The following is a 23,831-nucleotide window of genomic DNA, read 5'->3' as shown; positions in this document are numbered from 1 at the left end:
GTGAAATAGAACTCATTCAGAAAAGCCACAAAAATGAACAATGTGGGAATTAATGGAAAACCATGCTTGAGGTAAACTTGGTGCTTAGTTTTATTAGTTTATTAGGTTAGTTTATTACAGTATTTTTTTTAGGTATCTAACCAATGCTATATCTGATCTGGCTTGATACTATTAATCCGTGGCATTATTCCCTTCTTACGACCTCAGGGATACAGAATAGCATTTAGGCCATCTTATCTACTTCCCACTGGCTGCTGTTACTCTCAACCAAAACATATTCTTCACATACAGCATTGACAAAACAGTGGAATTGCTTACAAATGTTAATTTGTGAAATGTTAACAAATGCAAACTATTCAAAATAAATTATTGGGTTCCTGAGCACTCTAAACATTTATGGACCTTCCCCACTGCAATTCCCCCATCCTCCATAATCATGAAATGAAAAACATTAACTGACCTTCTTTTCCTGATCTATTTTTCAAAAGCAGCGTTGGCAAGTTAAGAGGAATGAAGTGCTCGTGGTTGCAAACTTCGTGAAGAAAATCAAACTTATATTCAAACAGAGTCTGAAATTATAAAGTTAAAAAGTATAAGCTTATTTCTTAGGACATCTTAGCCAAGATTTTCTGATACTGCACTTGGCAGTCAGTTATTCAGCTCAATGGTCCAATGACTTTCCTCAGCATTCAATATAAATAAAAAAAAATTCAAAGGTGCCAGATTATAATCAGACATTATGTGTTTAATGCAGCATTTTGAAACTCCATTTCCTTGCACTTGTGAGAGGTATGCACAGTAAAAAAAAAAGATTTTTCAGGCTGTATCTTCAGGTTGTTGTCCAGGTCTAAAACCAGCACTGAAGATTGACTACTCTTAAAGTAAGAGGGTTTCTACAATGGGGAGTCAGTCTATTGTTCTGGCTTCATGTCACTATGATAAATTGAAAATCCATCCTGAAGTGTCTGTCCACATGCAAGCTACCAAAAATATCCAAGGAAACACCTGAAGAACAAAAAGCATTTAATTTCTGTTTGTACAAAAGCAAAATACAGCTGATGCTGAAATTTTGAAGGATCAGCAGAAAATAATCATTAGCTCTTAACAGAATCTCGAGAGAGAGAGAGAGAGAGAGAGAGAAGCAGATTTAATGGTTCATGTCAATAACCTTCAGGTCACCCTTCTTCAGGTGAAATGTTGACCCATGGGCAATGGCAAGTTAGTCAGGAAAATATGGTGAAATCCGCAGAAATTAGATTCTTGATGTTGAAAAGAGTCCAATTTTACAAAGAGGTTTGAATGGCAAGATGAGAATCTTCGTTTCGGGCATAAGCCCTTCTTCAGCCCTGCTGCGCTTTTCCAGCAACACATTTTTCAGCTCTGATCTCCAGCATCTGCAGTCCTCACTTTCTCCAAGATGAGAATCTTGTTAATGAGTGGCGACAGGCTCAACTGCATGTACCTGCAGTCCATTTGTACCTAATCTCACCTTTAATATGCATGTTCCCACTCTCCCACTACCCTCCTGCCCTCTCTCCTACCTTCCCCTCCCCCACACCCTTCTACAGAATTTGGCATCAGACATGTACCAGCCTCTACACATCCTCATGGCACATCTGCAATCAACCTACAATACAGTTCTCCACTTCAGAATTTACATCTGCCTTGTTTAGCACAGACACAAAATTAGGCAGCTTGACATCGTTGTCAGCAGTTAAGGGAGTGGACATGTTCAATGTCAATCTGACAATGGCACCATGCACAAGCAGCCTCTGTAGCAAACCACAGTGTATGAATCAGCTTAATGCTCACATGCCAAAATCTAAGGGGAGTGATCCTCAGTTAATTCCATGGAGACAACTTTCAATTGGGGGTACTGGCTCATTAAGTCAAGGGCAGACCCAATAGTGGTCATGGGCATTTGGACATGGTCAGTTGGACATTCTGGTCACTGGTGGGAGGTCCTCCAGTTTTATTTGAACAGAGAGGGTTGCACCATCCAGACAGGCCTGAAAAGTTGGAACAGGCAACGAGGCGATGGGATAAATGTTCGATAACTGGGAGAATCAGAGCCATCCTTTAAGGAGAACATTTAGCAAAGAGACAATCACACTTATATACAATGGAATTTCATGAAAACTACCTTGTGGTCTCCCGGACTAAAGATGTGCATGTAACTCCCAATCATCTTTAATATAAATCCTCTATCCATAAAGGTAAAACATCGCTGTAAAAATCAAAGCAATATTATGTTAATGTTTCAAATGTTATTTAACTGACTTCTTCCGCATCTTTAAAATCAGATTTATACATTTGAACTCATCTCACATTTGCTAGTAATTTGTAAAACATACATAATTCTTGACATGGGTTCTTCAAACATGAAATGTGGGACTGGGAAGAAATTAGAAACATAAAGCAGAAAATAACAGAAATAAATTTGCAGACAGAGTAGAGGTCAATTTTTTGACTGTATGGTTTCTTTGTTAAAATAAGGATGTTGGTTATTAAGGTTTGGCAAATATCACATTTCTGCTCTAAAAATGGTGAAATATAGATCAAGCAAAGTAAAAGTAGCAGAGGGTAAGCTTCCAGGGACCATTTATAGATAAATTTCACCTGTGTGTGGCTTCAGTTAATTAAGGACATTCAGTATGAATGTTAAAAGTCGATTTTTCAGTGACTGAAAAATGTATTGATCAATTTAACAAGTGGAGTATCTGCAAACAAAATGCAATCTTGTGAACATGGATTTTCAAATTCTGATTGATCAAGTGCTGCTCAGAAGGGTTTTTGTTAAAATTAAAGCACTGGCTGTTAACGTTAATGTGGTAACAGGGAGAAGAAGCTGATTAAAAGGATGGAAAACAAAGTATGATCTATGAATGAGTTGCCTGTCACTGCTATTAATCCTAAAAAAGGTCCTGCACAGGGCCCAAAATTAGCTCAATCTCAGGCCCCACACCATTTAGATACAGGATTGCACACAACACACACTTACAAATGAATGGGGCTGAATTTCAAGACCATGAGATCCCATCAGAATCAGTGCTCACTACAGCTTTCAAATGAAAATGGATAATTCTTTGAAAAGAAAAATTAAAAAGGTTGCACATGAGGAAAAACCAGGACAAAAGAACTAAGAAAAAACATTTCTACCTGTGTTCAGCCCTAACTACATTTCGTCTATCATTCAAATTTGAGAGTTTGTTTCTGGAATAGACTTTCTGAAACATTTTAGACTGAGAAAGCAAGTACCTTTACAAACTTGGCAAGGTAATGGTTCGCCTCCCTGGTTTCCTCTTCTGCTTCTTTGAATTTTTTGTAAATTAGTTCCCCCAGGGTTAACACCAGTCTCTCCATTACATCATGATAGGATGATGGAAACCTTTCAGTACGCTTCAACTATGCAATAGAGAAAAAAATAGTAATTTTGCATATCACTTGAACATAAAGTCAGTAATACTTTAGATTTTTTACATTTTAAACATTTGAAATTATGTCAAATTATTTCTTCTTATTAATCGCCATGTTAATGGTTACTCTTATGGAAGTTTGAACTCCTCTTGCTTTCCGTGGCTCAGTAATAAACTCCACTGTCACAATATGGAAACTTGTGACTTCAGAACTAGGGATAATGATATGCTGTCTAGCTTTTATGTGCAATTGAATCAAAAGTTGCATGATATTTTTAAACAATCTTTTGCAACTGATAACTTCTGATTGTCTATTTCACTTATCTCATCTTACCTTCAGCTTCTTGTCATCATCAACCAAATAGTGCACCATTGACTTTGTAACAATTTCAAAGAAGAACCACAAATGCTGTAAAACAATAGGTGGGTAATCAGTATTGTCTATTGTCTATAAACTAACAGAATGATAAAAACACAAACACATTGGGAGATGGTAAAACTTCAGAATGCAAACATCAAAATTGGCCAAAACCAACCTGGAAGCTATCAAGGACAGTTTATTAAACTCCCCCAAAAAATTGAGTACATAACTTTGGAAGAAATGTTCACATAGCTTACCCTCAATGATGCAAACAAGACATAACTGTAATTATATTAAATTTGATTAATATTCATTCCTGATCATACTTTTGTTGACTTTCTATTTTTGTTTAGATGCTGAGCAACAATGGATCATAGTTTTAAAGCTGAGGCACTGCTGAGGTAAATAGAGCAAAGAGACATGCATGGTTCAAGTGACTTGAAACTGAGTGGATCACCATCTTTACAGGCAGTTAATTCTGCTCCTCTCATATTGACTTACCACTGAAACTCCAACCAGCCTGAAACCCAATAAGAGCATAGCATTTGCTTCAAACAAAACTACTGAAAGTGACCAGATGCACAAAAGGATACTTAAGATTTTTTTAAAAACTTGTTTAATTTTATTGCATTAGGGCAGAGAAACCATATTTATAGAAAAATTACAAAAGCAATGTAGGAAGAATGCTCAAGGAAATTAAATTAATCTTTAATTTACAGGTTTAAACTTAATGTTTGTTCTTAATTTTAAAATAAAGGAATAAGATAGGAGTAGTCTATTCAGTTTACTCTCAGATGATGAAATAAATTCGATTTGCTATGAAAAAGAAGCTCAAGAGAAGTTGCAAAAAAAAGTACATGAAATGTCTGCCAGCAAGCTAGTGAAACAAAATCTCCAAACTCACAATCCATACTAATTGTGTCTGGTTCTTTGCATCCCATGACAGAGTAATCAGTGGCTACGGAAACAATATATTCATCAAATCAACTCATTCCTGAACAAAACTACACTGCCATTCGCAAAGAAAAATGTATCCAGCTCCCCGTTTAAAGAAATGATTGATTTATCGATAACTGTTTTTGCTCAACATTAATTTGACAAATTCACAGCTCTGCAGTGGAAGAAGAAAATCCTTTAACTGCAAGAATCCACTGAAATGAATTTAATGTTATGCATCTGTCCTTCATGTAACCTCACCAAATATATCTGCATTCAGATAGGACTTTTCCAAGTTCTATTCAAATACACTCAAGATGCATTGAACATATGTTTAATATGCCAGGAATCAAGTTGCTTTAAAGATATTTAACTCAAGGATTCAATTAGTCTGCTATTAGCAGTATTGCTCTGTAGCTTATATTTGAATATAATAAAATTATCTGGACACAAATACATTGACAAAAATATAATTGGTTACAATTCAAGACTTGCCTTTAGCAAATGTTTAACATCAGTGGCATCAGTAGATGTCAGGACCTTGGTTATACCTTTCAAAAGCACTTCGTGAATTGTTTGCTGCTTCAATTCAGAAACTTCAGCCTTGAAAACAAACTGTATGAAGAAGATTTGTGAAGGTAAGTCATGATACCTACTGTTAGCTTCAAGTACCAAATAGAGGCAACAACATTCAAAAATTAACATTTTTAAAATTCACACATGGGATGTATGTATCTCTGGCTCAGCCAATATTTACTGCCCATTTCTAATTTCCCAGATGGCACTTAAGAGTCAAGCACATTGCTGTGGGTCTGGACTCACATGTCAGCCAGACCAGGTAAGGGCATTAGTGAACCAAATTGGTTTGTCATTGACAATTAGCAATGGTTTCATGGTCATTGTTAGATAACAAATTCCATATTCTTTATTAAATTTCATCTTTGCTGAGGCAGGATTTGAACCTGGGTCCCCAGAACATTAGCTGAGTTATTGGTTTCATAGTCTAGTGATAATACCACAAGGCCAATACGTCCTCATTAATTAAGTACATGCATTACTAATCCTTGATGCTTTTAGCACAGCATGTCCATTATTTTTGAAGATTTATATCATTCATGTAACATCTGTGCCACTCTTGCATCCTAGTTGTCAGAGGAGCAAGGCAAAGATTTTACAATTCTTTGTTTCCCAGTAATTTTCTTCCCAGTCATTTTGAAGAATGGCAAAGCACTAAATGTAGAGGGAGAATCCAAGCTCATATTCATGTATGACCAGCAGAGAAACTAGTAAATAGAGAAATTAGCATAGAAAATTAAATATTTTTAAAAGGCCAGTCAGTTCTGTTTATTATTAGTTTGATAACTTGTCTCTTCTCAAAGGCAGATCCCAAGGATTTTCAAGGAGCTTTTTGCCCAACTTTAAAAATATTAGAAAAAGACATAAGTAAATCTGCCTAAAACTCCCATATATTTTAGTCGGATCAGCAGCTAGTAATATTGCTACAACTCTTGAGTTACGCTACGGTATAATGTATACTGATCATAGTCAAGACTTATATTAAAAAAAATGCCTCAGCCACTTATGGGAGCAATTGACTGTATTGAATTCATCAAGGTGTCAATGGCAACACTGAATTTGTTACAAAAAGTAACAAAAATTCATGTTACAAATACAACATTTTCAAAGTTTGAAGAACATATCTGCTCATTCAATATGCAACCATGTCTCTTTCAGTAACCAAAATGACTGCTCACATAGTTTTCAAATTCCCCTTTGAGTGAGTAGTCAATGACAAACCTTGAGCAGTGCTGAGAGAATTGCTATGTTTAAATGACATGGACATGCAGACATATACTGAATAAGGAGGTACTATCTCACTTGCATGTATGTACTGATTTAAAATTTTAACTGTACCTTAATATATGAGCGGAGGTGAACGTTTAATTGCTCTTCATGGCACTTAGCAACAGTGTCAACAATTGCCCTTAAAAACAGAAAGGAGATGTTTTAGTACACAGAATGATATTGCAAACCCTTTTCAACCAGATATTTCTGCCATGTACAAATTACTAATTGAATTTAACATCTCTTGTGAACAAATTATTTAAAATTTATTATGAAAGAAAATCTATTCAATAAATTTGTAAAATTAATTAATACATGCAATTTCTAATGTTAAAATATAAATGTTTACCCTCAAAACAACCCAAAACACAGGCACAAACACACTGCAGGTAAAAGGAAATAAAATGTCAAGAGATCTCTCTCTGCAGAGATTCACTTTAAAATATTTTTGAAAGAAACTACAAAAGTGTTTCCACATACAAATTGTCCATCAATAAATACTATAGTTTGTTGTTTTATGAATTGCCTAAACCTTTTGCTGCCAGAAGCTAAACTTTGTTGAAAATCTTTGTAACAGATTTTTAACCACTAAGTCCACATGATGGCGCTACATTTTGCTGCTACCTGTACTCTGTTCGCACCTTGACTTGCAAGAATCATAGTAAGGTTACAGCACAAGAGGCCATTTGGACTATCATGTTCATGCTGGCTTGGGCATAGAAGAGTCTGAAGTCTTTCAATCTGCTATCTGGTATGATTACATGCATGGTCAAGTCAGTAATCATAAAAAATTGTCTGGAGCCTTGTTAGACACAGTTTGGTCAGAAAATACAATATCAAGATGTTCTTGCAATTACTCTTCCAGAAGAAGAGGCAGACTTCTCTCTGATCTCACAGCAAAGATTTTTCCCAGACATGAATATAAAATGAGCTGCTTGTTTTGTAGTAGGCGTTCCTTAACTGGAAAATCCAAACATAAGCTCCAAGACTCCAATCACTGTTCAAACAGAACAGCTATAAAACCCAGTTGTAAGGCAGACAAGTGCTTTTCCTGAAGTGAATTCAAGTGACAAAGACCAATAACTATGATTTCCAAGAAAGGCCTTGTTTAAAAAAAATTTAAAGCTGTCTTGTCATTGACCCGCATCATAAGCCTTCAATCTCAGGACCACAAAAACATTAAATATGAAGCATTTTCATTACACAGTGAAAATGAATAAATGCATTTTTTTGAAATCTAATTACAGCCAGACTTGAATGTTAAATTTTGAAATAATTATCATTCATTCCTACCTAAGTGCTATGATTGTCTCAAAAATTGAGAGATCAGGGTGCACAAGTGTATTGTCAAAGTTGAATTTTAAACATTTAAAAGCTTATCGGATAAGCTTGAATGTATTGCATGCTTGAATTCAAACTATTATTGTTCTACTTGATATTTTTCATACATTCCTACCTGATGGTGGCAGTAGTAACTTGATTTTCATCATGCTGTACCAGGATGCAGAGTAACTGATTCAGCAGTATAGGAAGGAAACGTACAATCACGTGGATTTTTTCAATGCCAAGTAGACCCTGAAATGATCAGAAACAGCTTAAGAATCAAAATATTTCTGATAAGCCATCTGCAAAAGCCCCAACTAATTAAACAGAGGTCTACTTTGGATTAATACTTATACAATATTTAACCAGATGTTAATATTATTGTTGAGCACCACAATCTACTTGGAAGTACTTGAATCTATCAGTTAACACATGAATTGGCAGCTCGCGTTTGTTCAGAAACAATGCTTATTGCAAAATCAAAGTTTAAGTTCCCCAGCCATGGAACATTGGATGAAGTAATAAAGAAAATTTAACATTTCAAATGTCACACTATGCATTTCTTTTATCTTGAAGCTGATTTAAATACACAAACCTCGACACAGTTGACAAAGTCTGAGGATGGAGGCTGCAACCCCATGCCTTCTTGTTTTTGGCACTCCTGAAAAAAGTTGTTCAGTTTTTCCTCCTAATAAAAAACAAAAATAATCATGGGCTCTTCATTTGCTGATAGGTCAGTTGTCAGTCAACTAATGAGCAGATTTCCTAGTCAGGTAATCTTGAGCAGAGACAAAGTCTTATAGTCAGTACTGGTTGGGAAAACATGCTGCTCCTGACTCATCTTTTATCCATTTAAATTCATTTAGGAGACTTATTTAAAAAATCAACATTTGTTTCTCATTACTTTTAAATATAAAGCAGAACTGTAAAGCATTACACACAAATTTTAAACAAGTAGGTTACTCTTACCTGAGTATAGATTGTGGAGACGACATGCACAGAGAACTTGAAGAGTGGTTTTCCTCCATCAACCCACTTAATATCAGATCCATTAGCCTGCAGAGAAGTAACATGTAAACACAAATGACAGGAGTGCTGCTTCCTCTCTCACTTCCAACTGCTTCATTTCCCTTGCCTAGACAGAACTCAGTGATAATGGCAATGACAAACTGGCCTGACATTCAAAGCATCTATGCCAGCGTGAACATGATCATGGCTCACTGGCCCAAGGCCCAATATCAATAATGCCTTGGATGCAATTGATCCAGCACAGAAATCATTTTGAGTATCCAATGTATTCTGGTAGTTTGACACAAACCCAGTGTCAGAGACTTGAAATGTGGTGTTAAATGATCGGCAAAAGGATATCTTCAAGTTGCACCTTATCCTTTCCACTCCTGTACATATTCAAAGGTGGCACTATGAGCAGAATTTTTATTAACCTAACTGTCAGGATGCAGTTTGGTCAGAAGGGCAAGTGGAATTTGTCTCTTAGGAGTCCCCGAAACAATGGCATTTAATTCCAGACCATGTTGGTGACATCAGTCGAGAATTTCCCACCCAGAGGCCCATTTTGATTGTTTGCTGAGCATTGGGTTAGTCACGAAGCCAGTCATTGATGGCTACTGCACCAGGCAGTGGGTTGATGATTGGTTCTTCTGTTGAAGGGAGGGAGGTGGGATGGTGGAGTGGGATTTGGGGTTGAGTGAAGGTTGCTATTGGATTTCAGAAGCAGCAAAAAGCCTGGTGGGGTGGTGAGGGAAGATGGAGGAGCCTCTGATTGGTAAGTACAGATCCAAGGGATCAGTTTAAAAGCACTTGCCTCCTGAATCCACGCTTTGCAGAAGCTGCTGTGTTATTGGGCTCAGGAAATCTGGCCAACAGCAAGAAAGTTTGTAAAGCTGCATGACGAAAAAAAAAGGGCCACAGCCTCATAATCATACTTTAAGTTTCAACCCACCTTCCTGGACTATGTTGGTCACCCACCATCTTCCATTTTCATTTCAAGCTGGAGATGAGATGATTAGAGTTTGGGGGGTGCAATTGTGGGTAACAGATTTCTGATACTTTAACCCAGTCAAAATTCAGCTCTTTAACTCTTTCAAATGAGGAAAACATAATTGACCGCTTCTACCTACCTTTTTAATCAACCAGTTCAGAAATATTATTACACACCTCTGGAGCAGGTAGGACTCAAACCTGGGTCTCCTGGCCCTGGGGTAGGGACACTACCACCATGCCACAAGAGGACCCTACAACTACTTGTATTGTGTCAGGCTGATTGATACATTTTAATTGTTGTTACCTTTCCTGGTGTTACGTTCTGATTACCAAGGTAACCAGGAGGAAGGCTGGCTGCTACAAGCAAAGAATGTTCTTGAGAAGCAAGTCTGCCATCTTTCAATAGAGGTAGCCAGGCATATCCAACTATTTGGAAACAGAACAAACAAGATTGTAATGCTTCATGCAGCCATAAGATGTCACAAAGTTCCATGTATTTTGTTGCATTACCTGTACAAGGAATTCTAACAGTAACAATGCTTTATTATTATTATTATTATTATTATTTTATACTTCTGACTCAACAACAGAGGAAATAGCTACATATTCTTGCCTCAATATGGAAAATATGTAATCCTTTATTCAAGGACATAGGAAACCAACGCCAGCTCTTAAAGTGCTTTGTTTTGATATGACTGAATATAAACTATCTCCTATAATAGCTTTTATATCTTCCCCTTGTCTACTACCCTCAGACTCCCATTATAATTTGTCCTTGGCCACCTCTTTCTGATCTACACACTGACATCTAGCAAGCCGTGAATACATAACATCAGGTACCATTTGTATGGTGCCATCACCCAGCTCTACATCAGCAGCTCCTCTTTTCACCAACTCATGCCCTCAACATTGTTTGACTGCATGTTTAACATTCAATCCTGAATTAGCCTAACATTCCTTTAATTAGAAATTGAAAAAACTGAAGCCATTGCGAAATAACTCCACAGAGGCCAGTATCCTGTCACTAAGTCACCCTTTATTAACACGTGGAAAGTCTTTGACTTTGGCACAGCCTTGTCAGAGTCAGCACCTCAAGTGTCAGAATCTCTGACACTCCTGCTTATATCTGTTAGCCAGGGCTCCTAGATTGGACGAGATTAACAGCCCCAATCAGATAGCTCATTCTATGGTGTCCAGCTGGCTGACCTTGTTACAATCGCTATACACCGTCTCCTGTCTCACAACAAAATCTTTCCCTAATTATTAACTGCATCTGCTTCCCTGGCCCCTGTTTCACGCTGAATCAAACTCTCCACCACCTTTGCTGAGCTTCCATTACAAAGATCTCTGACTTGCCATTCACTAATATCAACTCTCCGGGCTCAGCCCAGCTGCTGCTGTAATCCTCATCAATGCTTTTATTATCTCCCGATTTACCAATTCTTATGCTTTCTTACTGACCCACCACATTCCACCCATCGTAAGTTTCAACTCAACCAACACTCTGCTTCCTGTATCCTGACTTGCATCAAATTCTGTTTGACCTTCATCAATGTTGGTTCGGAACTACCAAGAAATGTATATGTTTATGTGTAGAGCTGTCCATGGGGCACTATATAAAAGTGAGTCCTTGTGTGAAGTATTGCGTACAGCCGGTGTGTGAGGTTTTGGCTACAGCTCATGGGTTTTTATTTTCTCTTCAATCTAACCTGATAACATTTTCGCAGCATGTTGAATAGGTTTGCTTTACTCATTCAAGGGACTTGGACATGGCTTGCTGAGCTCCTATTTGTTTGCCAATCCCTAATTGCACTTGAAAGGTAGTGATTAACTGCCTCTTGAACCACTGCAGTCATTGATCACACTGCTCTTGGGGAAGAAACTCCATAATTATGACCCAGCAATACTGAAGGAATGACAATATATCTCCAATCCAGGACGGGTAAGAGATTTGGAGAGGAACTTGCAGGTGATGGTATTTCCATGAAATGGGTGCCCTAGTCCTTCTAGATGAGCACATGTCATCAGTTTGAAAGGTCCTACCTTCAGGGGCTTTGGTGAATTTCTGCCCTGCATCATGTTACCAAATGATAATAATGCTTGATGAGGATTTGAAACAAAACAACATTTCTACAAAAAAGGTGAAACTTCACTTGCAAAGAGTAGCAAAAAAAAAATCCTTGGAAAAAAAAAGCTTTATTAAACTGTAATACATTTTACCTTGTGTTTCTAATGCCTCCTTCTTTTTGGAACCACCTTTTGTAGCAAGGTCACAGCTGATGTGATAAAATGAAAAAAGAATGTGATGTTTCTCGTTCAGTTGAGTGGGAAGTTCAATTTTCACCTGAGTAATGGAAATACCAAAAAGAGTTCAAAATGTGAATACCATGCTGACAAATCGTTTCCACTATAAGCAGCTTTTGGTTAGGTCTACACTTCACTGTAGAATTAACTGATTGCTCAAACTGTCAAACCAGGAATGCAACATTCACAAGATCACAAGGTACATACAAATGAGTCAAGTCTAATCATCCTATTGTAATTAACCATATCAAATAAAATCTGTACATAAGCCAAATGCAACTTTTTAAAAAATTATTTTAGGATTTCAAAAATCTATTTAATGGCTGATTGTTATTTGGCTGAAGAGGAATGGACTGAAATCAGTTTCAAATTTTCCTTTAACCAATGATTGGAGTTTAATGTGAACCAGCTTCCAGGTTTACATTTCATGTACATTTAACTACCATATATGTTTTTGCAATTTCCTCTTAATTGTCATTTTCTGAGTGTTAAGTGTTAATATTTCTCTGAATTTTCCTCACAGCCCAGTTTTCTAATGCTAAGAATTAGCCTGATCTGAACTTGGTTTATTTGGTGGGAATGCACTGCAGTGAATTGCAGTTGAGCCAGGAGCTCTAAGTCTGAGTCCCACCTCGCAACTCAACGATGAAGAAAAGTGTTCTTATTAAAACAAAATAGGTCAAGTATCAACTGAAAATCTTTCTAACATGCGCAAATAGCAGGCAAAACTAGGGAGAGATTCCAAGTGAGCTACGTGACGCAAAGAAAGTTGTAGTCAATCCAATCACCATCCATGGCTCCTGACTAAAACATATATGTATGACTGCATGTAACCACTGAGTGAGCTATAACCCATTATCAATAAACACTAGTCTAAGGTACAAATAATTTACTTCTGCCTTATCAGAATGAACGAAACAAACGTTCGGAAAGTTATCTGATTAAAGCATTAAACTCATATTCTTAAAAACTGATAATGAAAATTATCATACTAGTTACTTTGTCAATTCTCAACACTGGCTTCAAATACAAAGTGCACCAGCAAATCTAATTTTCACAATTATATGTATTACAATCAAAATTAGAACTTGAGATCAAATAGGATGATAAAATTTTTCTTTCCCATTAGTGTAAAAATTGGTGCAAATGATTTTCCTGATCTTACAGTTACCAATTAATTAACAATCACATAATGTATACTGTTTTGTGGCTCATGTACAGATTCCTCACAAGATTTTGCAAAAACACTTTTGTTCAGACCAGATAGGAACCAGAGTCTAAATTCAGTATTGTAAATAATCAGTTGTGCCAATTAAAAATAAAATCAGTCTTTTAGTGAACTCATGTGTTTTATTTCCTTTGTCTGCACTTCAAACATATTTACCAGTAACTTAAATACAGCTTAATCAAATATTTTCAATGAAAGTACCTCATCATAAAAGTCAGGGTTCTGACAATGATGTAGGACTGTTGTCTGTGCTGCAGTAGTGAACAGCGATTTCCCTGGTTTTCCATAAATGCACTGTTATAAAAAGTAAGAACAATCTAAAATAGCCTTTTTGAAAATAAAAGAAACAGCTCTGAATAACAGGTACACGAATCTCATCCACCATTTGACTCATTAGATTTATGTTCCGCAGTTCATTATAACGCAATTTGATTCATTCAATAGATAAAATAGGATTTGAAGCTCAGATCAGAAATATTTTCATCTTTCTTCTCTTTTGAAACGACGGAATAAAGCAAACTGGGATCATTTCCAATTGCTAATTACTCATACAAAGCTATTCATTTAAAATATCGACCAAGGCCATAGCCACTGTGTTGTTGTCCAAGGTGTGCTTTATAGATTCCTGTGAATGGGCAAGCAGCCTATCTGCGTAAAACAATTGAAAAGCTGCATAAATGTGCCACCGAAGACTTGAACATGTTCTTGGATTCTGATTGTCACAAGCAGTTGAACAGTCAGTAGTTATTAACAGAACTGCCAATACTGTTCAACAAATAGCCCAAGAGGTTTAAACTGAATTTATTTTTTTTGATGTAGTCAAAAATAACAGCTCTGTTTTCATGGGCAAAGAGAAACCTCAAGCCAACTGCCAGTCCTTCGGGGCCCCACCTAGAATCACTTGTCTCTATAACCCTGACTGCAGCTCCCTGTCAGCAGACTCATCTTTGCCCTCCATGCATGACCCTCATGCTTTGAACTGAAGGAACTGAATAAGGACTAGATATCAAAACATTTCAGGTGTCACACTGAAGTGGAGTGAGGAAAGATGGCCTTCCATCAACTTCACTTTCATTACAGTCAAAAGTCAATAATGGCACACTAACTTCAAAGATAAACTTGATGCTAATCTTTAATTTTATTGACAACCATCCCAGGCTATGTGCCACCTGTAACCGAGAGGCATGATAGTTTTCAGACACAGGAACGATTCACTGCCTTGCTTTCTTTCCCACAGGTGACAGATTGGCATGAACCCCACACTCAGCGCCTCTATGCAACAACGAAGTTGAGACCGACAAATCAGTACTGTGGATGATCAAACCACTGTGTCTTACCCTTACGGAATTTTGTGCATCTTCTTACAGTAATTAAGCACACTGCCAATGAAACTTACTTTCAACGGTTGAGCACTTTCTCCATCTGAACTCCTGAACTCAATGCGCACCGCTAGATTTCTTGCCTGCAGAAATGGAAACTGTGTAAGTGTTTCACAGAAAACTGGGATTCTACAAACAAATTGAGAATAACTTCTCTCGAAGATGCATGGTGTGCGACAAAAGACTCTTTCAGAAAACATCCCAGGTATTTGCAAGGATAGTGGTGCAGTGGCAATGTCACTGGAGAGTGCAGGCTCATGCTGTGGGGGTAGAAGTTTGAAACTCTCACAGCAGCTAGTGGGATCTGAATTCAATTTATAAATCTGAGATGTGAAGTGAGTCTCAGCCATGGTGACCACCATAACTATAAATGATTATTGTAAAAACTACGGGCACATTAGGGAAGGAAATTTGCCTTCTTTACCTGGTCTGACCTACCTGTGACTAAAGTAACACAGTAAGGTATTTGACTCTTAACTGCCCTCTGAAATGGCTCGGGTCAAAAGCAATTAAGGATGACAAACAAATGCCGGTCCTGCCAGCCATACCCAGATCTCCCGAAAAGATATTTTTAAAAGTCTAAAAGTCAGCAGTTACATGCTCGAGAAAGGCAATCTAATGTTTAACAAGATTAAAATTTTACGGTTACAGGATAAGGGAATACTTAGTCAGAAACACGATGCTGGTGAAAATGACTAGCAATTACATTAACATAGAACTGTATTGATTTAGAATAACTTTCAGGGGAAAAACAGATTTCGAGTAGTAAATTCTTCAATTATTTATTCAATATGTACATCAAAATAATTATAAAATCTCCTGAGACATGTGCCACTTGCCAGCCTATCTTTAATTGTGGCTGCAAAATGGATTAAGACTGGCATTTCAATTACTCGGATAGCATAGTAAGGAAGTTACATAATCAACAGAGTTTAGCAACATGACCCAGACGATACCAACATGCAGGAGAGTTTGGAAGCAATGTCTTTACTTCAGAAATAATAGAAAGTATGTTGCCTAACATTCTAGTTCAGGGTTTATAGGTCACCGGAATAACCATTATGGAATGAACACAGATATGTGAATTTATCCTTCCCAAACTGATAGTAGCAGAGACCAGCAGAATTCTTGTGACAAATCCAGATTAATTTAACTGCCTCCTTGTACATCGGGTTAGAAAATGAGGCTAATGAGCAAGAACATAACCAAAGAATGCAAACTCCAGGTTTACACGTTGCAGTAAAAATATACTGATGATCAGATCTTTCTTTCTTTCTGTAAAAAAATTAAACCATAGTCCCCAAAAGCAGATTTTGATGTGAAGGATATAGGTGTAAAACAGTGCAAGTTTTGCTATGTTCCTTACCTTGGCAAAGCACTTTTGACCATCATATTTCAAATGCTTAGGGTAAATATAAACATGGTTTTTGTAGATTGTATATGGTAGAGAATACTTTGCAGACTCTTGAACAAACTCTTCCACTTCTACAGTAGGTTCATATGTATTTGGGTCCTTGAATGGTGTAAGAGGCACATATGATGGATTAACACAATCTGAAACAGGAATAACAAGTTATTTTTTATTTTGTTTTATCCAAGTTTGACATAATGTTAAGAATCCAGTACACTTAGCTGAGGAATCCAGTCACCTTGCTCCATTTAAAAAGCAGGGCTTTAAAACAATATTTTTCAAAATATATATAACTTAGCAATTATACCATATTTACACCATATATACACCATATTTTCTTGGCAATAATTCAAGTTTAACCAAAGATAAAACAAATAACTATCAAGTTATACTGATTAGTCAAATTAAAATGGTAAGTAATAAATGTTGAATTCTTGGTCTTAGGCAGGTTATTACAGAGAGGAATTAGGAATGGGCCTAGGAAAGAGGGCATTACAATAATGTAGTCACACTCTATTTTCTACTTCAGAATCATAATGATAAACCCTTCTCCTGCTAACTGGAGACGGTACTTGAAGCAAAGGAAATAATTAGGAAGCAAGGAACAAAAATAAGCAAAAAAAAAGAGAAAAATGAATAAACTCTGATTCACATTTTTAAATTCAATAAATGCTTCTAGGATACATATTAATTACTTTCCAAATGTAGACAATTATAAGAGAAATTTCAATTGATTCTTACAGCTCTAGAAGTATACTTAACTTCCACACACCTCTCTTTTGTCTCAATGCTATACGTTTTGTTACCTTAATAAATATTGTAGCTACTCCTTGAGAGAATTTTGTTTCTTAAAATGTATTCTGTCTGAATTATGGAAGACCTGAAAGCATGTATTTTATTTATTTATCAGCTGAATTCAGACAAATACATTTCTGCTGCCACTTTGAAGCTTCAGTGGAATGTCCAGGATTTCATAAAGTAGATGTCAGACAATACTGATGAAGTGCTCAATTTTTGGGCCTTTGCGACAAAACAGGGCAATACGTTATGACATCACATGGACTTTCATTGTTCAGCAAGAGGGCTTGGCACTCCCAAAAGCAAATTGGGATTAACAATAAGTGATGCCTTTTCTAGCAATAGTCAGTGTTGAAGAACAAGTTTTATAAATCATGCACGAGGAGTAATGGTAAGTACAATGCTGTAACAAATTAAATGCAATCTTTCTTGAGCGGAGATACTGACATGTCAGACAGGAGGGGAACTGCAGAGAGTTTACATCTTGCATAAGGCTTTATACACATGCTTGAATAATGGAGGGATAACCCTACAGGCATTTTCAATGTGGGGAAATTGATCCATTTAAACTTCACGTATTAGAATGGAGAATAAGAGAAATCCATAGGATCCAACAAAATATGTCTTTATTCACAATTTTCTTTGATTAGATATGGGGTAAATTGATTCCTACAACAGTGCTATAGTGGATTCTTTCGACTCCCAGGGGGAGGATGTGCCATTGTTAAATTCATCTCCCATATTTTCTGAATTTTTCTTTTTTGTAGTTCAGTTATCCCAAGTGCAGTTCCAAAGGACTTTTCCCTCGCAAGGTGTTCAGGGAGTCTTTTATAAATCTGTTTGATTTTCACACCTTGGAAGATCAGTGGAATAAATGCCCCAACAGTCTACATCTGGTGGCCCGCAGATGGTTGTCACACAGCATTTTCCATGTCGTAGTAAGGTGTGTTTCTCAGACTGGAATTTCCCATGCAAGAAGACATCAACATTGGTTGATTAATTGTGAGGAAGATGTTAAGCACATCTTCTTAGGAAATGAGAGAAAATTGACAAGGAAGTTACCCAAGGGATCCACTGCACACCTTCAACAGATGTTTGGAGAACGGCACTGACAGATACTTGGCCTTTGGCCAAAAGCTAACATCTGCCGTGGGGAAAAAGGCATTTAATTTGTTTTTTTTAAATATTTCTACACTTGCACGTTTCATTATTTTTGAGACAAACATCTTCTTAATTTGCAAGTTTGTGAGCAAAACTATATATGTAGATATCTTTTTCTATGTGTGTTGGATATGATATGTGAAGTGCTTATTAAATATTTAGTAACTCAGGTTATTGTTGGATTTTAAAAAATGGAGGGTTAAATATGTCTCTAAAATGTCAACAAACAAAATAAATCTCATACTTGGATGTTCAATGGGGACGGATTCCACTGCGATATCAAGACTGCCAGGGATGGTCTGTACTTTGGTCATTTTATCTGCTCTGCAAGCATGAAAAATAAAGAATCCAATTAGGTCAAAAACTGAATACACTTAATTAGCCCTCCAAAAATTCCAATATTCAAATTACTGGTAAAAGCCACTGATACCTTTTGAATTCCATAATTAATTTTAGTAAATCCTCAGTAGAAATCTTACTGCTCTCTTGCCTGAAGAGAGCAGAGAATTGAGAGTCTCGGTCTATTGTTCCCTGATTGTCTTTGAATACTGACCTAAAAGAACAACATAACAAAACAAGGGTTATGGTAAACCATTTGAACAAAGGTGATATGACTCCAACCTGCTGCAGCAAGGCATCTGTTGCTCAAAGGATGAGCTGAAAGCAGCACAGAGAAGCTAAGGGACCATTGGCATGGAAAATACAGGAAAACACACAGGGTATAGTCTTATCAAATCCATTTTCAAATGCAACAGGCCCTGGACAATATCCTGATTTGAGCTGGCCATTGGCAAGTAAACTTTGTGCCAACAGGTGCCAGACATTGATCATCTCCTAATCATCACTTCTTGACATTTAAGGGCGCGAGCACCACTGAATCCTCTCTATCAACATCCTGATTGTTACTATTGATAAGAAACTGAATTAGACCAGCCATATAAATATTGTGGCTACATAAGCAGGTCAGAGGCTAGGAATCCTACAGCAAAGTAACCCACTCCCTCGCTCCCCAGAATCAGTCCACCATCAATAAGAGACAAGTCAGGACTGTAATGGAATACTCTTCACTTACCTAGATGAGTATCATCCCACCAATAGCCAAGAAGCTTGATATCATCCAGGACAAAGCAGCCTATTTGACTGACAGAACATCTACAATCTTTCACTTCTTTCACCATCAACACTTAGAAGCAAAAGTGTGTGCCATCTACAAGTTGCACTGCAGAAATTCACCAAAGTTATTTGGACAGCACCTTCCAAACTCACAACTACCACCGTCTGGAAGGGGAAGGGCAGCAGATACGTAGAGTCATAGAGTACAGAAACAAACCCTTAGCCCAACTCGCCCATGCCGACCAGGTTTCCTAAACTGAACTAATTCCATTTGCCTGCATTTGGCTCATATCTCTCTAAACTTTTCCTTGTACCTGTCCAATTGTCTTTTAAATGTTTTAATTGTACTTGCATCTACTATTACCTCTGGCATTTCATTCCATGTAAACACCACCCCCTATGTGAAAATGTTGCCCCTCAGGTCCCATTTAAACCTTTCTCGTCTCACCTTAAACAAATATCATCTACTTTTGGACTCCCCTAACCTGAAGAAAAGACCTTGGTTATTCACCTTATCTCTGCCCCTCATGATTTTATAAACCTCTATAAGGTCACTTCTCAGCCTCATACATTCCTTGGAAATAAGTCCCAGCTTATCCAGCCTCTCCATATAACTCAAATCCTCCAGTCTTGGTAACATTCATGTAAATACTTTTGGACCCTTTCCATTTTAATAACATTCTTCCCTATAGCAGGGTGGCCAGAATTGTACACAGTACTCCAAACATGACCTTACAAATGTCTTGAATGGCGGTAACATGTGGTCCCAAGTCCGGTACTCAATGCTCTGATCGATGATGGCAAGCGTGCCAAATGCCACCTTCACCACCATGTCTACCTTTGATGCCACCTTCAAGGAACCATGTATCTGCACCCTTAGGTCTCTCTGTTTGGCAACACTGCCCAAGGCTGTACCATTAACTATGGGCTACACCAGTACCCGCAAGTTCACCTCCAAACCACTCACCATCCTAATTCGGAAAAGTATTACCATCCTTCAGTGCCATAGGATCCAAATCCTGGATCCCCCTCCCTAAAGGCATTATAGGTCTACTTACAAACAGATTGCTGCGAATTAAAACGGCAGCTTACCTTCACTTTCTCAGGGGCAGCTAGAGATGAGCAATAAATTGTGGCCTAACCAGTGACACCCACATCCCATGAAAGAAGAGAAAGAAAATAAGATTTGGGAGCTGAACACAGAGAGGCCGAAGAAGGGATGAACAAAAAGAGGTGCAATCGATCCTAAATCAAGCACAGGAAGGGAAATAAAAAGCAGGAAAGAAACCTTTCTCTTTAGACAGAAATAAAAGACAGAAAAGACAAGAAATGCAAAACAATTTTGTATTTTACACATTTAAACATGCCTGAAGTATTTAAAATCTGAAGGATAGTGAACTTACACTTGTAATAGTTAATTTTCAGTGCAAGAAAGATTGATTACCTATCATTATATTATTAAAAAGAATATTTATGTTCAATTGACTATGGTGAGTTTCATGGGTATTATTAGACAAGTATAGCAACTTCCTAAAGAAAATAGGAAGACTATGGGTGAGATCCACTCTTGCAATGCTAACAGTGGAGGTGCAACAACTTTGGACGCTCATGTTTAATCATTCAGCTCTTCCTCACCTCATGGGGCTCTCTGTCAAAACACCCACTCTCCTTTTCTCATCCCTCTGTGACTCAAATCGCTTCCCCTCACTTATCTGGTCCTCCAACTGGGAGCTAGAATGCTGGGACTATGTATCATCACAGACTTGGCCACTGCTGTCACTGACACTGTTGGGACTACAGAGCTGCATTGGCCAGTAGCTCTCCTGCTGCTGAACTTCTGCTCGAGTGAATGGAAGAAATCCTGTCTGCAGCTGACTAACAGTCCTCATGATTCCTGCAATGCGTTATTGTGCTGAGGCCAGTGGGGCCCTATAGGCTGTGCCTCGAGTCCTCCCACTAGATCCCTGGTGATACATTGTGCCCAGCTTTAAACAAAAAGATTAAGAATACACATTTCACAACAGGAGCATTACATAACAGTCGTCTACCCTGGATGTTCAAGAACACTGTGCCAATTAAAATGTGTAGCCCAAGAGAAACCACAATTTAAAAAAAACTCATAAAACACTAACACGTGTTCAAATGAATAACTAATATGCAATCACTCAACCAGATATTCATCGGCATATGTCAAATATACATACCTCACTGCCCAAGCAAATGGCATCCGGTACTTGGCTAACTTATTGCAAAATTGTTTGCTGGTCTTCAGAATCTTCTGTGCAGTCTTGACAAGGAACAGTTAAAAATAATCACAAAAGCTTATGATGAAATATGACTAAAGCATTTGATTCAATCAGCATCGTTAGAATTAATCAGGTTTTCATTTAACATTTTCCTTAGGCTTTGTAGCAGATCCACTCATTAAGGGAAAGAAACTGGTTAAAGTCTTGATATGAATTTAATAACTATGCAGGAAGAGCTTTATTGCTTATTCCTCCATTTATTAATAGACTATTGCATAATGTAAAAGAATGTCTCACCAGTAATGAACACAGTACAGCAATAAACAGTTACCTTGCTGGAGTCCGAGCTCTTAATATAGGGTTCAGCACAACTGGAAATATTTCCCATTAATACTTTTTCTATTCTTGCCACCAGCACAATGTCCATATGTGGGTTTGATACAGAGAAAATGGCCTACATGTAAAGTATAATTCATAAATTTACACATTGATTTAAAGGCACAGACATAACAGCCGTCAATTAAACATTGCTCATTGGCTCATGACACATCTCAAATCTTACATTGCTGTGCTAAGAAGTGAGTTTGTTAGTCTTGGACAGTTCAGCTAACTGAGAGAAGAAACTTTCTAGGAAGGGATACAACAAAATAATATGCATTTGGATAGCATCTTTAACACAACTCTTCATCTCCTAACACCAATAAAAACTGCATTTATAATGCTGTTCAATTTGGCAAGATATTGTAAGCACGTCACAAAAATTGACAATAATCCAGAGAAAGGAATACTTGGAAGGATGACTGAATGTTTGGTCCAACAGCAGGTTTTAAAAGCAACCTTAAAGGAAAGAGAGGTAGAAATATTTCAGGTCTAAATTGCTGAGAGAAAGCCAGATACAGGGTTTTGAATTGGGGCATTTGTAAGGAGCCAGAAATTCCAGCAAATCAGATATACAGCAGATCAGGTGAGATGATGTGTAGATTATGGTGAAAAATTTAGAGAGTTCTACAAAAATAGAAAAAATGTTATCAAATGGTTGAGTTCATTCTTCAGGTAACAGGAGACAGCTTTATCCTGTGATCCTTGTTGAAAGATACACTTTCTAGCCACCTGATAATTACCTTCCCCTAATCCAACATAAATTGCTTCAGGCTCAAGCTCAGCAGACAATCAAGATTAGAATTCGAATTCAAGATTTGGAATGGGATCATACCATACACGAGAAGAACAAGGCCATATTTTACTTAAAAGGGATTTAACTCAAAATGCAAATTCAGAGATACAGCTATAATGTTTGTCGACAATTTGTACTTCCTTGAAGATGCCATATTAAAATATGCAGTTATGACTCAGATAGAAAAACAGCAAGACAGAACATTTGAACGCATGACAATAACTCTGACAGTCTAGACAGTTACTGCCAGATTTTTGTCTGTTTCCATGGGCAACGAAAGTAGGAAAATGTCTTGGCAGATGTAGCATTCAAACACGACAGCACAATCTGCCAAGGTTTACACATGCTCAAAAGATCAGTTAAATTCTCCTCCATCCAGCATCATAATACGTGCATTGGAAGAAATTCTTCTGGTACATGTCATTTCCAATAATAGTAAGAATTTTTGCATAATTTCATGATGAAAGCATACAGACATTTAACACTAGCTTTTTCCACCTCTCAGGAGTAAAAATTAGCACTTCATTGTAATACATGGCAAAGTGTATCACTTGGTTGAGTAATTATCAAATTATTTACATTTGCTTTAATAAACGTTACAACAGGAGAATGTAAGTCACACAATAACAAGCCCTTATGCCATTGAACAATATGTAAAAAATGCATCATTGACATGGACATTTAATGAATCACAGATTTCTCTAGCAACAATTGCCCTGAGGAAAATTAACAATTGCACTTCTGAGCATTAGTGCTACAGGAATCTGCACCCCCTCCATCAAAAGTCATCTATCACTGTCTATGTTTGCATATCACCACAAAAATACCCAAGAGATGTTAGAATTCATTTATATTTTTACATCAAAATATTTTTAATGCATCAGAAATAATTTTTATAATATGCTTTTTGATCAATGCAAGAAAACAGTTACAAATGGCATTCAGCTGAAAACCCACAGGGGTCATTTTCAGCCCATAAAAAACAGAAGTTAAAGGGGTGGAATCTACCCCAATATGGGGCTGGTAAACCTGCTGTTCTGTTAATAACTACACTTGGCACTCAAAGTGTCAGCCTGCTTCAGCCAGGATGACCCTTTAAATATGCAAATCTGAAGTCTGGGATGGCCAGAAAACC

The 23,831-nt window shown here is 37.3% G+C and overlaps 1 protein-coding gene across 6 annotated transcripts in view; it reads right to left on the bottom strand.

Annotated features, from left to right (window-relative positions):
* dock10 (dedicator of cytokinesis 10) overlaps positions 1 to 23,831 on the bottom strand; it is a 342,639-nt gene that overhangs the window by 85,195 nt on the left and 233,613 nt on the right. For all 6 annotated transcript variants that reach the window (XM_072572749.1, XM_072572752.1, XM_072572747.1 and 3 more), the window contains exons 13-30: positions 21,854 to 21,976; positions 21,481 to 21,563; positions 18,594 to 18,716; positions 18,408 to 18,487; positions 16,160 to 16,347; positions 14,811 to 14,876; positions 13,616 to 13,708; positions 12,103 to 12,226; positions 10,187 to 10,308; positions 8,851 to 8,937; positions 8,477 to 8,569; positions 8,015 to 8,133; positions 6,628 to 6,697; positions 5,209 to 5,328; positions 3,751 to 3,825; positions 3,259 to 3,405; positions 2,144 to 2,227; positions 461 to 569 (exon numbers count right to left, since the gene is read on the bottom strand). In XM_072572749.1, coding sequence (XP_072428850.1) covers positions 461 to 569; positions 2,144 to 2,227; positions 3,259 to 3,405; positions 3,751 to 3,825; positions 5,209 to 5,328; positions 6,628 to 6,697; positions 8,015 to 8,133; positions 8,477 to 8,569; positions 8,851 to 8,937; positions 10,187 to 10,308; positions 12,103 to 12,226; positions 13,616 to 13,708; positions 14,811 to 14,876; positions 16,160 to 16,347; positions 18,408 to 18,487; positions 18,594 to 18,716; positions 21,481 to 21,563; positions 21,854 to 21,976 — 1,906 coding nt within the window. The remainder of the gene's footprint in view (positions 1 to 460; positions 570 to 2,143; positions 2,228 to 3,258; positions 3,406 to 3,750; positions 3,826 to 5,208; positions 5,329 to 6,627; positions 6,698 to 8,014; positions 8,134 to 8,476; positions 8,570 to 8,850; positions 8,938 to 10,186; positions 10,309 to 12,102; positions 12,227 to 13,615; positions 13,709 to 14,810; positions 14,877 to 16,159; positions 16,348 to 18,407; positions 18,488 to 18,593; positions 18,717 to 21,480; positions 21,564 to 21,853; positions 21,977 to 23,831) is intronic.

The sequence above is a fragment of the Chiloscyllium punctatum genome, chromosome 6 (genome assembly GCF_047496795.1).
Source record: "Chiloscyllium punctatum isolate Juve2018m chromosome 6, sChiPun1.3, whole genome shotgun sequence".
NCBI classification, from domain to species: Eukaryota; Metazoa; Chordata; class Chondrichthyes; order Orectolobiformes; family Hemiscylliidae; genus Chiloscyllium; species Chiloscyllium punctatum.
The sequence above is the reverse complement of the archived record's forward strand: the minus strand, read 5'-3'. Positions and strand labels throughout refer to the sequence as shown.